The sequence below is a fragment of the Rousettus aegyptiacus genome, unplaced genomic scaffold (genome assembly GCF_014176215.1).
Source record: "Rousettus aegyptiacus isolate mRouAeg1 unplaced genomic scaffold, mRouAeg1.p scaffold_m13_p_2, whole genome shotgun sequence".
NCBI lineage: Eukaryota > Metazoa > Chordata > Mammalia > Chiroptera > Pteropodidae > Rousettus > Rousettus aegyptiacus.
In genome coordinates, this window is record NW_023416295.1 from 12,258,152 (window position 1) to 12,273,381 (window position 15,230).

Here is a 15,230-nt window from a genome sequence, read left to right on the forward strand (position 1 = left end):
GGTCTAGAAGAGGAATAATAACTTCAACCTACATTTCATGGCCTAGAACTCAGTCATATGAACCAACCTATATGCAAAGGATTCTAGGAAGTGTAGTCTTTGTCTGAGCAGCTCCATCCTACAAACAGTCATTCATGGGAGGGGAGCTCACATCTTTAGACAGCCACTGTGGCCAGTCCCAACTCTGGCTTGCATAATGCAAACACTTAACATAAAGGCTGAGAATAGCATCACGTTCCATTCCTTAAAATGTGGTTAATAGCTTTCTATAAAGAATTTGTCTAAAATAACTAAAATAAAAGTCTCGGTTAAATGCTTTGTAACGTCTTACTCGTAAATTACTTAGTTAAAACATCCTTATTGTCCTAAAATCTGATTTTGAAAATCATCAGGAACGTGGGTCTTTTGTGTCCTTTGGTGAGTGTTACTGTACTCTGCTTTATTTTATAGTATTTATTTAAAACACTGTGTATGTGCTGACCTTGAAAATCACTTTATGGAAAGAAAAATGTATCCCTCATACATTTTAAGTGTAAGCTTAATTAATATTAATATCTTCATATTTAAATATAAATGAACTCCATTTAATTCAGTCTTCTAAAGGTTTTAATTAAGAATTTTGTTCTAGGCCTTTTGTTGAAGGAAAATAATTCCATATCAATTTTAGAATAATCAAGTTTTTCTATACCTTTTGTTTGTTGATTGGTTGGCTTGTCTTAAAAACAATTCCACTTCTTGACTGTGAGAAAACATGCTTAGGTGCTTATTAATGATACAGCAGCTAAAAGCTATGGGGTGCAGAGCCTGAGGTCATCAGCAATGTATCCAAGGAGGGTGGCTATGAATTGAGTCTTTTACTGATTTCTACTTCAAAACAGCAGAAGACTAACCCAGGTCATTGAATGTAGTACAAATGAGATCATAGGTATATGAAAGCACTGTGCACTGTTGAGTCCTGTAAAATGTTGCAGTGGCAATTATGAAAAAAAATTTTTTTTACTCTGTACTGTTTGGTGCCATACTAGGTAGTGCGAATCTCAAAGAAATCCTCCACTCCCTTTGGTGGGATGTGGGAGAAAGCAATATTAGCACCAGTTCTTAGCATCTCAGTGATGGCAAACCCTTCATCACAAGGATATCATTAGTGCTCTGAAGCATTTAATTTTGATGCTTGACAGCATTTTGAAATGCACAAACCTTTGATAAAGAGCAAATCAGAGCTGTGGCATTGAAACGAGAAAGAAAGGGGGGAACAAAAACCACCTTAAGCCCCAAGTAATTAAATTTAAATATACTATTTGCATTAAGCAGAGAGATGTATAAACTGTGGATTTATTTTTCCTATCAGTGAAAGACCCCTTGAGTAAACATCATCTCCTTCAATTCGGGTCATGGGGAGGGAACTGTATTGTAACCCTGCTGTGGTTAAGAAGTCATCTTTTCTCCAAACACTGGACGTTGTGTTCCACTGCCGCCCATGCTTTAGGTTTCTTAACCTTCATAAAGGGCTTTTTTCATCCTTCCTTGCCCACAGGCTGGAGACTTTTCTTTGCATCTGTTTATTTTCTGCCTTACTCCCTCCGACCCCTAATTCGAGCCAGTAGTGAAATGTGGTCAGTCTCTTTCAGCTATTCCCCTTCCCCCACCCCCACTCCCACCCCACCCCCACCCCGGAATACTCCCAAACTGTTTTTAATTCATTGCTTGTGATGCTGGACCCAAGAAAAGTTTTACAGCCCGCAAGTGAAGAAGGTCTGTGGTGAATCTGTCCTCCCTTTCTTTTCTCCAAATCTCTTTTTCTCTTCTCCATCCTATTTGAGTGTCACCAGCACCGAACTGCTGCAGTAAAATGACTTGTAGGTGTTTAATGGCAAGTCGTTGAGGAAGTAAATAAAAGAAAATTGCAGCATTCACGTAGGTGGGGAGCAAGGGCGAACTGCTGAGCTTTGAACCAACCAAAGTTAAATTTACCATTTTCTTAAAATGAGCCACCTCTGTTTGACATCAAAGCATCTCCTGTAATTCTTCGTTGTGAAACGTGCTACTGTTAGGGAGTCATGATCCGGCCCTGATTTCTGTTTCTGTTTATCGAAAACACAAAAAGAGATAAAACCCACATGTGCCTTCTGGATGCATTGTGGTCTGCTCTCAAACCAACTGGAACCACAGGTACATAGCAAATGGGGATTCGATTTAGAAAGCATTCTCAATTTCTCGGGGGTATGTAGAATTTTGAATACAGAATTATTTGGGGGAAGGGACTTTATCTTGACTTTCTAGTAGACACATCATCCAACCTTCAAACTTTGGTGGCTTTTTCCTTTTAGCTTCTTTGATTTTGGCTCTATCTTTTTAAAAAATGATATTTTACTACCATTTTCCTTGTTTCTGATAACTACGTGGGGACAGGGTCTGTTCTGTACACTTAATCTTGCCTCCCTTCCCCTGACTGCAAAGAGCTCTTTAATTATCCTTACACTTCAACAAGGGTGTCCTTTGGGCAGGATTTCAGGGATAAGTGCAGTAGGTAACGGCTCCTCCTGGCAGTGACTGACTTTGTTTACAATAGTGCATCTTTGGAGAGGACACCTGGCGTCACAAGAGTTATAGGACAAGGGGGATGCTAATGGCTCTTTCTGGATTTAGGATTATGATTTGGGGAGGAGTTGGTCTTGACACTGCAGCACTTAAGAAGTCAGGAGAAGGATTTGGATATGCCCTCCAGATACAGAGGAGAAGTGCTGAGCAGACTGTCAATACCTTCCTCAACCAAAAGAGCAGCACCTCGAAATGTGTCTTGTAACAGGTGCAGTGAAAACTAGTTTTAACGGTAACTTACATTTGAATGACGTTTTATGGGCTGTGTGTTCGAAAAACTTTGAGAAGCGACTCATATCCCCTAGAAAACAGAGACTCCATGTATAATTAGAATCATCATTTGCTTCTCTCCTAATTGGCCATATTTTAGATAATCTAAATAGCAAAACCAAACCCAGAAAAGATCATCTGAATCAGGTACGGATAAAAAAAGTTTTTCTTCAGGATGACTTACTTCTGACACTTCATATTTAAAAAACTTTTGTGCTGTCTGTGAAGAATATTTTAGATCTATTTTAACATTTAGTCCACTTTTATTCACGTGACAAATGTATTGAGCACCCACTATGTGGCAGACAAGATCTTAACCAGTGGGGATATCGAGGTGAAAAGATAAAGCCCTACCTTTATGGAAGTTACATTCAAATAGCTTATGTGGTTGTTTTTCAAATGGAAGAACTGAGGTGGAAAAATTTGAGTGACTTGCCCAAGATGGCAACTTGTAAATGCCAACTTGAAATTTTATCCATAATCCTTTTAAAATTTATTGCTTGTTCCCAACAAATTATTACAGTTAAGAACACTTTAAGTATGTAGCTCGAATATATTTTCATCTTTCCCTCATTTCACATGTTCTAGATGAGCCCTCTGTCCTCACAGAACCCAGGTGCTAGTGATTTTCTATAAATTCCAGTCATATTTGCAGGAGTGCACCTCTGCTCAGCCATTTTATTTTCCTTTTCTGCCTTATGTCTGTCCCCACAAATCTTGACCATACTCCCCAACCTTATTCTAAACACTTCCATGGTTCTTCCTGAAACCCACAATGCATTTCTCTTGATTCTGTTTTCTTGTCTCAGTCACTATCTTTGTGTAGCCAAGTGTAGACATCTATTGGTTATTGGAAATTCTGCTTCAAAACTTTGTAAATTAAAAACCGAATTGATTAAATCATAAATCTTAAAAAAGAAAAAGAAAAAAAACTTCCCGTTAGTAGTTCTTGTCTATGATTTTACATCTACCAGTCACCTTTCCTTAATCACGCTATCATCTAGTCGTGACCCACTCTTCCTGTTATGCTGCGTCAAAATTAAAGAATGCCTGTTTTTATCCAAAGGCATCAAACTTTATGTAAAGCAAACGTCTTTTTTATGAAAGAAATTTGGGTAAATAGGAATGCTTTTCGATCTGAGATACATTTCCTTCTATCAGTGAGGATACTTACATCAAGCCCTCAGCTTCCGCTTTTCTGCCAACTCTAAAGTAGGTGCATTGTGTGTAAAAACACAGTGTGATGAGGAAACACCCACCTCTTACTTCTCCCGTCACCCTGAGGGAACTTGGGGGAAAAAAGAGAATTAGCGAGAACTATCTTCTCTTAAGAATGGGTCCTCGGAGATGACCCATTAAAGAATGGTCTTCTCTGTGGGACTATTATAAAAATTTCCTCGCCTTTTTTTTTTTTCTTTTCTCGTTAAGGGGAGTCTAAAGGAAAAGATGGCACTCTATTTGATACCAAGCGTGGCTGTATTCGATACAGCGTTGTTTGCCCTTTCACACCTTTGCCTCGGTCCATGGGTGCCCGTTAAGTGTGTGCTTCGTGGATGAGTCAGTGCCACAGGAGAATCACGCCTCTAGAAGGCTTCAGAATGTAAATCAGAGACGTGAAAGGCAAGCGGGACCTTTTCTCTGTTTGGTCTTTTCATGTTGTCCAAAATTCCCATCATGAATTAGAAGCCTTCTTTTGAACTGAGGCGTTGATATGTCAAAATTCTCATTGAACCATATATTCCGGACGAGTTTTCAATCTGTTATTTTATTAGTCTATTATCTCCTCTTCTAATTCTGTTAAGGAAGGGGCTGAGCCTCAGGGTGTTGACACTCAGGATCTAAAACATTTCTAAATGGAATAGGGTTTGGCCGTATTTACCAAAGTGTGGAAACATCCCATTTGTGGCGCTGGAGATGATTTTAATTTTAGGGAAGACCCAGATGGAACACACACAATACTGAATTGCCCTGTGTGAACATTAGTTTCTTTTCGGACTCTGTAACACTGCTTAGCTTTGTTTTTGGCAAAGCACGGAGAGGCAAGAGCGTCCAGCAAATACTGATAGCATTGTTCTACTTAGATATTATTTTCATTTTTATGGTTACATACCATTATTGCAAGTGATAACAGTAATCGGACATTTCCTTTCAAACTATTTTCTTTCAAAATAATGTAGTGTGTCGATTTAAGAAAAATGTTACTTAAATCATAGTATGAGTTGCAGGGGGATGTGGCAGAGATTAATTATGCGGGTGACATGAGAAGCCACGGGGGTACGGAAATGAATGAGAAACACCATTGCCAAATGCCTCATCTAGGGAAACGGGCCACAGGAGGTCACCCACGGCAGGGTGATGATGGTCTCCAGGGGGATGCAGAGCTGGAGGCTGAGTCAGAAGCCTAGTAGGAAAGGGGAAGGAAAAACACTTACGTGGCTAATAATGTGGATCAAATCCCAGGTGTCTCTTCTCTCCAAAATGGCAGTGTGGCAAAGGCTAGCTTTTCTTAAACTAGTGTTTTTCTTACCAGAGAAGGTAAGAAGTTCTCCTCCGGGAGAAGGAATGACTGTCATATTCTACTACAGAACAATTGTTTGTTGTGTGTGTGATGCTCAGTCTCACTTGTTCATGGGTTGCTGTTGTCGCCATGGCCTGATGAAAACGCTCTTCTGAAAAAACATCTGTTCAGAGAGAACTCAGACTGTCCAGTCAAACAACATAATACTGTTTGTGAATTTGAACTATTTATTCCGCTTTCCTCTTTAATCTTGTTTTTTCTCTGTTTTTATGGCAGCTGAATTGGCGTACACTCGATTGGTTTTTTCTCGTATTTGTGCCTGTGAATTTTCCTAGTAGGGCTGCATTAGAAATATTCTATAAGTTAACACGATCATATTGTTAATGCCTGGCCTGAGATTTTGGAACTCTTCGGGTGAGTGCATATTGCCTTGGAACGGGCTCAGGGGTGCTGCTGCTCTAACTTCTAAAATGGAAATCAGATTCATTTCCCACATGTTAAGTAATAACCCAACTAGGGAGGAACCGTCTTAATTAATCAGGGCACTCCAAGGGCCACCACGAAATTTTTTTCCGAGAAATCTGTTATCAGGATCCGACCCAGAACATTGCCGAGAGAGAGTTCATTTTATAACTTTATGATTTTCCTCCCTCCTGCTTTCTTTCCGACAGCCTCACTTTTCTATTTCATTTCCCACTCCTAAACATCAGAGTTTAAAGAGCCCCTTTTTTATGAAGTGTATGCTAAAGTGCTCTGTTAGGCAATATATTTATTACCCGGAGTGAAATGGCTTTTCACAGCTAGGCAGGCTTCTTAGCCTCCTTGCTACCTCTATATTTATGAAAGTCACTCCTTGAATTTTGCTGGACAATGGCTCTGTGTCAACCAGTAAAGAAAAAGAAAAAGTGTGTGTGTGTGTGTGTGTGTGTGTGTGTTTGGGGGGAGGGAGCTATAATGCAGCTAATGAGCACATTTCCGTTTTTCATTTTCCTCAGATGTTCAGCAGCTTCCATATGTCTGCTGCATGCAGCTCAATCCAGTTTGGCATTGCTAACCTTCGGGTTGCCTTTGATGGAGGACATGTGTACCCACTGTATCTTTCACTTGTGTTTATGCCTGGGATCCAATCTGGAATTGTTTTGGAGGAGAGAGGGGGAGAGAGAGAGGAGAAAATAGGGAAGTCTGTATGTGCGTGACCATCTCGAGGCACCCTTAACAGAGATGCTGGCCTGTCAAATGACCACCTCCAAGAGATGCTCCTTGCTGGTACTGGCATGGCTTCAGCTGGAAGATTCCCTGTGCGATTATGGATTATGGTGTGTCTGAGCTTTCCTCGCCATCAGTACACGAGTTGGATATGGTCAAGTGGGTCGAAGTTAGCCCTGTTCCATTTTCAGTGACAATTTATTTTCCCTTTTTCCTTTTTTACTCTGAACGAGGGTTTGGCGAGTGTGTGTGTGTGTGTATGTGTGTGTGTGCGCCCGCGTGCGCGCATTGAGCAATAGACCCAACACTACGTTATCATTCCACAGTGGCCATATTTTTACTTTTCCACATATTTTCACAGTTTGGGAACAAAAAAGAATATACATTCAATTTAGGAAGACCCTTAATTTCTGATTCTACAGACCAGCTTCATTAGCGAAGATTGCAGATTTCATGACTGCTTCGTCTTTTCCCGGGAGATGCCACATTTGTGCTATTGTCAGTCACAGTGCAGCCTGATAACAGCTGGCTGGAGATGTGTCCACTACTGTGGAAAAGCAAGCATGTGGCAGCCTGGTTTGATAAATCTCAAAGGTTTTCCTCCCTCTCCCTCCGACCCCAGTAAGGCATCCAGTGGAAGACTGCTTTTGTGTCTTTCTCCACGGAAAGAAGAAAGTTTGCTATTCGGCTGGCAGAAGCAATATTTCAGCTCTTGTAAAATCATTGCAAAACCCTGTTTGTGTCCAGAGAGACCATCATTGCTTTATTTGTGTTCTTCATTATTTGCATGGTTGTGTTCAAACTGGAAACTTTCTCTGTAATTAAGCAGGCCTTTCATTTATATTGGAAAGTATGTAAGTTCATGGCATTCCCTCCAGTACCCTTGGAAGAGTTGCAAATTCTCTTGCTTGTGTCAAATTAATGACCAGTAAAATGACACTCAATACTTTGGAGGGTAGGATGGGATGCAGTTTCACTGTGCTTAAAAGGAAATCTTCTAAAGGCTTTCATGGCTTGCAAAAAAAAAAAAAAAAATCCAAAGCAAATAGCATTCTCTATACCTACACCATTTTATGAGACATGGCTATAGGTGCTGTAGACCTGTGGACTTACTAGGTTTTTACTTCACACGTTGTTTTTCTTAGACAGATTATATACAAAATAATACAGGAGAGAAACATAAAAATGGTATGGCATGCTTTTCTACTGGGGAAGATTGAAATAGGAATTGGGAGGAAGACAAAACAATAATTCTTAACACTTTTCTTAAGAAAAATCAAATCACAGACTGATGCTGCTAATTTTCTTTTTTTTTCCTCTAAAGCAAACTGTCTTTTGTTTTTGTTTTTCCCAATAGCACCATCATCCATTGCTTTGGTCCAAGCTAAAGAAGTTACCAGATACAGTGTCGCTCTGGCTTGGCTGGAACCAGATCGCCCCAATGGGGTAATTCTGGAATATGAAGTCAAGTATTATGAGAAGGTATTACTTGAATGATCAAGTTCTTCCTTCCTTTCCTTTCTTTTTCTTTTTCTTTTTTTTTTCTTTTTTTCATTTTCTTTCTTCTTTTTCTCCCTCTCTCCCTTCCTTCCTTCATGTCTTTAGTTTTTGGCCAGTTATAAATCCTGGAGTACCAGTGAATCTCACAGCCAAATGCATTTTGCTTCCTAATCAAATTCGATTATGAATTTTATGTATTAAGTTGGTTATCTTGAAAAACAGGAAAAACACATTGTGTTCTAATATAACCATATTTTTTCTTTCTAGTAATGGAAATCAAGATAGCTAGTTCTAATCTAAAAACCTATCAGGAGGGTGACTCATAAATGTTGAAATAGTGATCTGTTTAAGCAGATCATTGCCATTCAGGATCAAGGTGTGGCTTTTGATGACTATTAATAGAAAATCAAGAAAAGAGAATTATGTTCTTCAGCCTCATAAACAAAGACATTATTTTTACAAATAAGTCGTCTGTCTTAAAGGACCAAATTTTGAAAAAAGTTATTTGCATTCCTTGTTGTCTAGAAAAAGAGCTATTGTCTTTTCTTCCTTTTTAAAAGATATCACTTATTAGTTTTCCTATTAAAAGCAGAAAAGGAACAGGATTTTTTTTTTTTGGATTTTTTTTCCCTATTGAAACCAGATTAAACATTTTTATATTTTCTAGTCCCTTTCTAGAGAAAGGGACTCTCTTACAATTATTTCTGTTAAATTGCTGGGTGTAGAGTGAGAAAAGCCACCATCCATAACTAATGTTTTTTTCAAAAAAGATTATGAGTAAAAATCTGGATATTTTCAGTGTCAACAATGATCATACATGAACTCTGTGTTTCTTTCAACATCTAAGAAATAACAAAAATACTTCTACCATTGAAGAGAATATAGGGTTCGAGGATTTATCCATCTCCATGTTCTTTCAACTTCTGACAAGACTGCCTTGGCTCCTTTAATATTGTGCCTAGAATATGTGGAGGATTTGCTTTACCATCTTCCTCTATTTCATCTTCCCGTAATGTAGGATCAGAATGAGCGAAGCTATCGGATTGTGCGCACAGCTGCCAGGAACACGGATATCAAAGGTCTGAACCCTCTGACTTCCTACGTTTTCCATGTCCGGGCCAGGACAGCTGCTGGTTACGGGGACTTCAGTGAGCCCCTGGAGGTGACAACCAACACAGGTAACAAGTTTTGAGGGTACTTTGACCATCCAGGGCAAATCCCATTACAGTGAGATTCGAGGAGCTGTACTTAAATTTTTGGTTAGGCAAACATTTCGTTACAATAAACATTGTTTACAATTAGCCTATGTCTGTGACTTAGAAAACTTCATACTATTTAGAAAAGAGTATTTTGCTGTTATATTATCTGACCTGTCTTTTCATGTGATGGAAAATGTTGTCTTAAAAAAAAAAATAAAGAAGAAAAATGTTATCTATTTTCCCCTTGTTTTCAGTGTTCTATAAACCATGAAAAATGGGATTGCTAAAGCAATTCGGAATTGCATAGCTACCTTACATTAAGATAGGGAACATCTACCTGGGAAGATTACAGAAGAGGTCAATTTGTTTTCCCTTTCCTATTTATTTCTAGGAATCTTTTAAAATCATGTCAGAATAGTTTTTTAAAAAAAAACTCCTTTGGATGATTACATCAACTCTTTCACATTGTGAGTTGAACCAATTGGTTGATTGAATCAAAAATGTTAACGGGCCATATCCAGTAATAAGTTACATAAGGTACCTCTACCTCCGTAAATAACAAACCAAAACTGACCCTACTTAGTGAGGAGATGATAGAGCAGAATTTTCAACATCAGTTCTAGAAAATAATTTTATTCACAAATTAATAAAAAGAATAAAGAAAACCAGAAGAGAAAGTATTCGAATTGAATCTGAAGAAGTTTGACATTCTTTAGGATTATCCTGGAAGGCTTCAAGGAAGAAGTGGCTTTTGATTGGGGCAATTCTAGGCAAGTTTTTGATAAATTTGGAAAGGGTGGGAAGGAGAGAGGCACATTCAGAACTGCTGTCCTTTCTGAAATGTTGGAGCATCTTTCTCAGTAAGGAATGCATCCGATTGTTAAGTAAATGTGAGAGCTGAGAATAAAAAGACAAAGAACGAAAAAAAAAATGAGTGGATGTTTACTATAGGAGTTAATAAGAATCTTCTGGTTTAGCTTCTTCGTACAATTATAAAAAGAATGCCTTTGTCTCATTAAGGCTGTCTTAGACGAGGCCCTGAGCATTCTGAACGGCTTGTGGCCCAGTCAGAAGTTCTAACTTTTAGGGCCTTCCCAGAGGTGACCCTCATGTAACTGTCTCTGCTAGTGCCTTCCCGGATCATCGGCGATGGGGCCAACTCCACAGTCCTCCTGGTGTCCGTCTCAGGCAGTGTGGTGCTCGTGGTCATTCTCATCGCGGCTTTTGTCATCAGCAGGAGGTAAGCACTTAAGCCACTCCCTGCACCCTCCTCCCTTCTCTGTTTTTATGAGGGAGCTTTTTGTCTCCTTCACACAAAGCTGAGGCTTTTGATTAGCATTATAAACATGGCATTTGCATCTCCAGCCCCCTTCTCGTCGCTTTGATCTCCCTGCACCCCTCCTAGAGCTGCAGACTGTACCCTGGTGGCAGCTCAAAGCTGAAAGCCTGGAGAGACCCAACTAATTCCAGGAAACCCAACTGAAAAGCAAGCCAGTGGGAGATTTCTAGATACTCTAAGCTATAAGGTGTTACATTTAGATGTCTCCTAAGCTTGGACTTACTGCCAAAGGCGCGCACACACACGAAATAGCCATATAAATCTTGGGCCCCACATTTGAGCTCTGTCATTTGTCAGACATATCACTGAAACTCTTTGGATGTATCTTTGTTTCCCTTTGATAACATAGGGATAATAATATCTGTCTGAAGGTGTTATCGACAGGAGAATTTTGATAGGCAAAGTAGATAATACGGCACATGATAGGTGCTTCCACAGGACACTGGTTAACAGTAAGGGTGACCAGAACAAAGAAATGGTGCCGCACACAGTCTCCCCTCAGGAAAGGCTGTCATCACTTCCAGAGAATGCCATTGAGCACGTCGTGGGCGTGGCCTTGCTCTTGGGAATGAATCTAAACCAGCGGACGGCATATTCTGTGCGAGCGTACAGTCTAACTTGATACTTGAAAAACAATCTAGAAGAAAAAGAGAGGAATGAAAATCGTTTGGCGGCATTTGTTTGAACTAGTTTTGCTTATCGTTGTTGCTTCCATCTCTTTGTTAACTCGGCCTGGAGCCTCTTGAGGAACAGGGCGGGAGGGGGTAGCTGTGCGTGTGCGCCAGCATCTAGCCCTCTGTGTCTCTTGTGAGAGAGCCTGCCTTTTAGTCTGATCTTCATCCCCTCTACCATCAACTGTTTCGCCAGGTGAAGCTTTTGGCAAACGACAACAATAAATAACAGAACCTGAGGATGTCAGAATTAATCTCTTAAATACAAACCTTTTCTTGTTATAGCAGAGGAATATGATACGCAGATGTAGCACCTGTCCAGGGTATTACACTGTCCTAGTGGCAGAGCTTCTAAAGGGCCCCAGTAGCCATGCCTGGCCCTCAGGCCACCGTTGCATTGTCTCTCTCTGCCTCTCCTATGGGTGATATCACTGATGTCATTAAACATGTCTAGCTATTTCCACTGTCCTAGACAAGCCACCATGCCTTCCCCTCACTTTATGGCATATTCTAACTAAAGGTGAGGACCATGTAGTTTACTTTGCCTGGATACGGTCCCACATGTCACTTGTATTTATTAATATCACATCTCCACCCTCACGCTCGAAGATGCCCTATTATATAGAGATCTATTATGGTCACTCTAACATGGTATGGACTAACTCCTCATTCTGCGTGGGCATCTATATTTGTTACCATGTTAGTTCTTTTTTGGTGCACAGTCTATAACGAGGTGTGTTTGATTAGAACAGTTCGAGTTCCATCTCGAAGAAGTTAAATCTGCCACAACTCTCATCCCCATCGCTGTAATACACACACACAACACACACATAGACATGTCTGCTGCACCCTGTGTAATGGTATATCTCGGCTTTTGGAAACTTCAACAGCTCTGAACAGAATTTGAATTCCCAGTGTTCTTTTCTTCCTGGGATTGATTTTGGAAGTTAATCAAACTTCCATTGTGATTTGATTTTGTGTGTGTGTATTTGCCAGGCACATAAACACCTGGGGAACTGTATGCATTAATATGTATCCATTTGACAGCAGGAATCAAGGACTAAGATAGGCGGGGGGGGGGGGGGGGGGGGGGGGTGAGTAGGGGGAGGGTAGGAATTGCATGAGCTTTAGCTTTTATTATTATATATTCCTACATTTGAAAAATTTACAGTGCATATCATTTTGTTATCAGAACATATAGATGTTTAAGTCTTAAAATTGAAAAAAAAAATATTTAATAACCTTAAACTTGAAGTCCAGTGCCATAGGATGCTCAGAACCATGTGTGAGAACACTTGTTTGCAGAAAATGATTCTGGTCTTATGTCTTGACTTTCTCTTTGATATTAATTGAACACATTTTTTAGTTGTGGTCCGGCTTTCCTTTAGATTTACTGATTTTTTTTTATATTAAGTTGCCCTGAATATAGCAGTCAAACTGGAGTAATTACAAATAAGTCACTTCATTATAAGTTTCTCTTCGATGTTCTGCTTTGACGAAAGGAAAGGAAAATGTGGTACAGGAAGACAAATTTGTTAAAAGCTGTAGCTCTAGAAAATAGCATTCCAAGCTTGATGGCTTAATTTCCTTTTTGATTTTATTGATCACTTTATTATTTAAGGCACGGTTGATAAAAGGATGCATCGAATTTCCAAATATGAGTCCCCACCTTAGAGAACTAAGCCTGTCGAGTTACCCAGTGATGATTACTGCCCCTTCTTCCCCATTAAAAAAAAAAAAAAAAAAATGTCACTTCCCAAGGCTGATAAACACTGCTTGGTGATTGGTCCTCAATGGATCACTTTTTAGAAAATGAAATGTCAACCCCTTGCCCTCCTATTGATTCTGCTTTAGTGTCGGCCATAAAGCTGTCATGGGAAAGGCTTCCTGGAGCCAGGTAGCTGACAGGCTGTTCTGCGGCTGATGCACACTCAGCTGATTCTCCTCCACACGCAGGCCGTGTGCTCTGTCATGTTCAACTGCAAATGTTTAAATGGGACAAGGACAGGTGAAGAGAGAGGAGACAGGTAGTGCAAATATAAAAGTCTGGCCCATGCAACAAATAAAAGGTGGTAAATGGTATCCCCAAAATAATCTCGCCACAGTGCAGCCAGCAGTCTGGAAAAGCAACGGATGAGACACCCTAGCCTGGAACATGAGGGGCCTCCGTCCCTCGTCTCAGAGACAGCGTTCCCTCTGCCTGAGCCCCACACTGCTGATACCATGGGAGATTTTTAAGAGGTAGATGGCCTGGAACCCACACAGTCAGAAAAGTTTCAATCTGTCTGATTCCCTCAAAGAGCAAGTCTGTTTAGTGCTAATTTGTCACTTAAGCAAGAGGAAACAGCCTCAGGCTCACAGCTGGTATCTTTGCTAGATTTTTTTTTAATAGTAATTGTGTCATTTATTTCATTACGTTTACTTTATGCTAAGAAGCTTGAGCTTTAGTCAAGCCAGAGTAATCTTCGATTTTTTTCAATGGGAAGATCCACTCTTTTTTTTTTCTTTTTTTTGGCCAAATTAGATCTTAGAAATATTTATGGATTTTAGTGAAAAAGCCAAACTACTAAGTTTATAAAGTTTATATATTTAAAATCATAAGTACATCGACTTAGATATACAGTACGTTTTTACCACCATGTTATGTTAAACTTACATTTTTTTTTTGGCACATTTGATCAGTATCGTCCTCATCACTTGAGTTATGATTTAAGGATTTTGTCGGATTTTTGGAGAACGCAGTTGTGCTTGCTAACCGGGCTGTTTACCGTGTCGTGCTTCTTGTATCTATGTGATGCTGTCCCTAAAAGTTTTATACCAAACCACATATGTTCCTTCTCTTAGCACAGCATCGTCTCCCCATTTTCCTCTAGGTATATATTTGTAAGCTCTACAGCGTAACCATTTTATTGCTTTTTGAAGTGATATTTGAAAAGATTATTAACAGCGGCATCATAAAATGCAATGATAAGGTCATACGTAACCTTCCGGGACTGATGATTAAATACGTTAAATTTCTCTGACCACCCTGCCCTTACATGAACAATCATTTCATTGGGTTACCTCCAGAAGCATCCCAAATAATTTTCATTCAGGTTGCTTTAGGCTATTGTATCTTCCCCAAATAGTACTTTATTGTTAAGTATGAAAAACACTTTTAAGAAAGAACTAGAACACAAACTAACTCATTACTAACACAATTTGGTGATCAGAGACAAGTATTGCCTGATAACTATGCATAGGATACTAACCTTCTATGATTGCCGGTGATACTGAATCTCCCTTTATTGTTAGGGTTAAAAAGTACCTCTTCTCTCTGAATTAAGAAAAATAAGTGAATTGACTGAGAAAAAAAATGAAGTGTCTGTGGCAGAATTTGTGAGGGAGCTACACCGATAGCTCCGGCGTAGAAACTGAGTAATTTTAATCCTAGCATCATGTACCTTAGGAACTTGAGGACTGAAGAGGAGGTTAAACAATTAACTAAACCAAGATCACACAGCTAGTTAGTTGCCCGATCAGGACAGGAGCCCCTCTCTCCTGATTTTCAGGACTGGCATAGATAGTTTTAATGTCATAAGACGCTAATATGTACAGTTCTCTTGAACCTAAATTTCAAGTCTCCTTTGTGATTTTGGTAGTATTTGTAATCTGTGAATTACTGTGCGAATCTAACATGGAATGTAAAGCCAGACACTGCAAGTTGTTTTTGTCTTCTTAGAAAGGTTAAGGTGTTCTACTTTAGGGCTGTTTAGGTAATGGTCAAACGGTTACCATTCCGTCTGTATCTGTCTTCTCTGGTGTCCTCATTGGAATATTATCATCCATGTAAATGGTGGCCTAACTCAGCTCCGATGAAGTCATGTAAATTCATACATCTATGGGGGACAGATGGTACGCTGGGAACATTTCTCAGCAATTTGCATGCA

The 15,230-nt window shown here is 39.7% G+C and overlaps 1 protein-coding gene and 1 long non-coding RNA gene across 4 annotated transcripts in view; both read left to right on the forward strand.

The window, feature by feature from the left end:
- EPHA4 (EPH receptor A4) overlaps positions 1-15,230 on the forward strand; it is a 133,193-nt gene that overhangs the window by 90,757 nt on the left and 27,206 nt on the right. For all 3 annotated transcript variants that reach the window (XR_004955544.1, XM_016156703.2, XM_016156704.2), the window contains exons 6-8: positions 7,950-8,074; positions 9,111-9,270; positions 10,420-10,531. Coding sequence is in view for 2 of the 3 variants with exons in the window: in XM_016156703.2 (XP_016012189.1) it covers positions 7,950-8,074; positions 9,111-9,270; positions 10,420-10,531 (397 nt within the window). In the remaining variant the exon portion in view is untranslated. The remainder of the gene's footprint in view (positions 1-7,949; positions 8,075-9,110; positions 9,271-10,419; positions 10,532-15,230) is intronic.
- On the forward strand, positions 1,654-7,627 carry LOC118613614. Its single transcript, XR_004955545.1, has 2 exons — positions 1,654-6,479; positions 7,015-7,627. It is a non-coding gene; the product is annotated as an uncharacterized LOC118613614 (long non-coding RNA).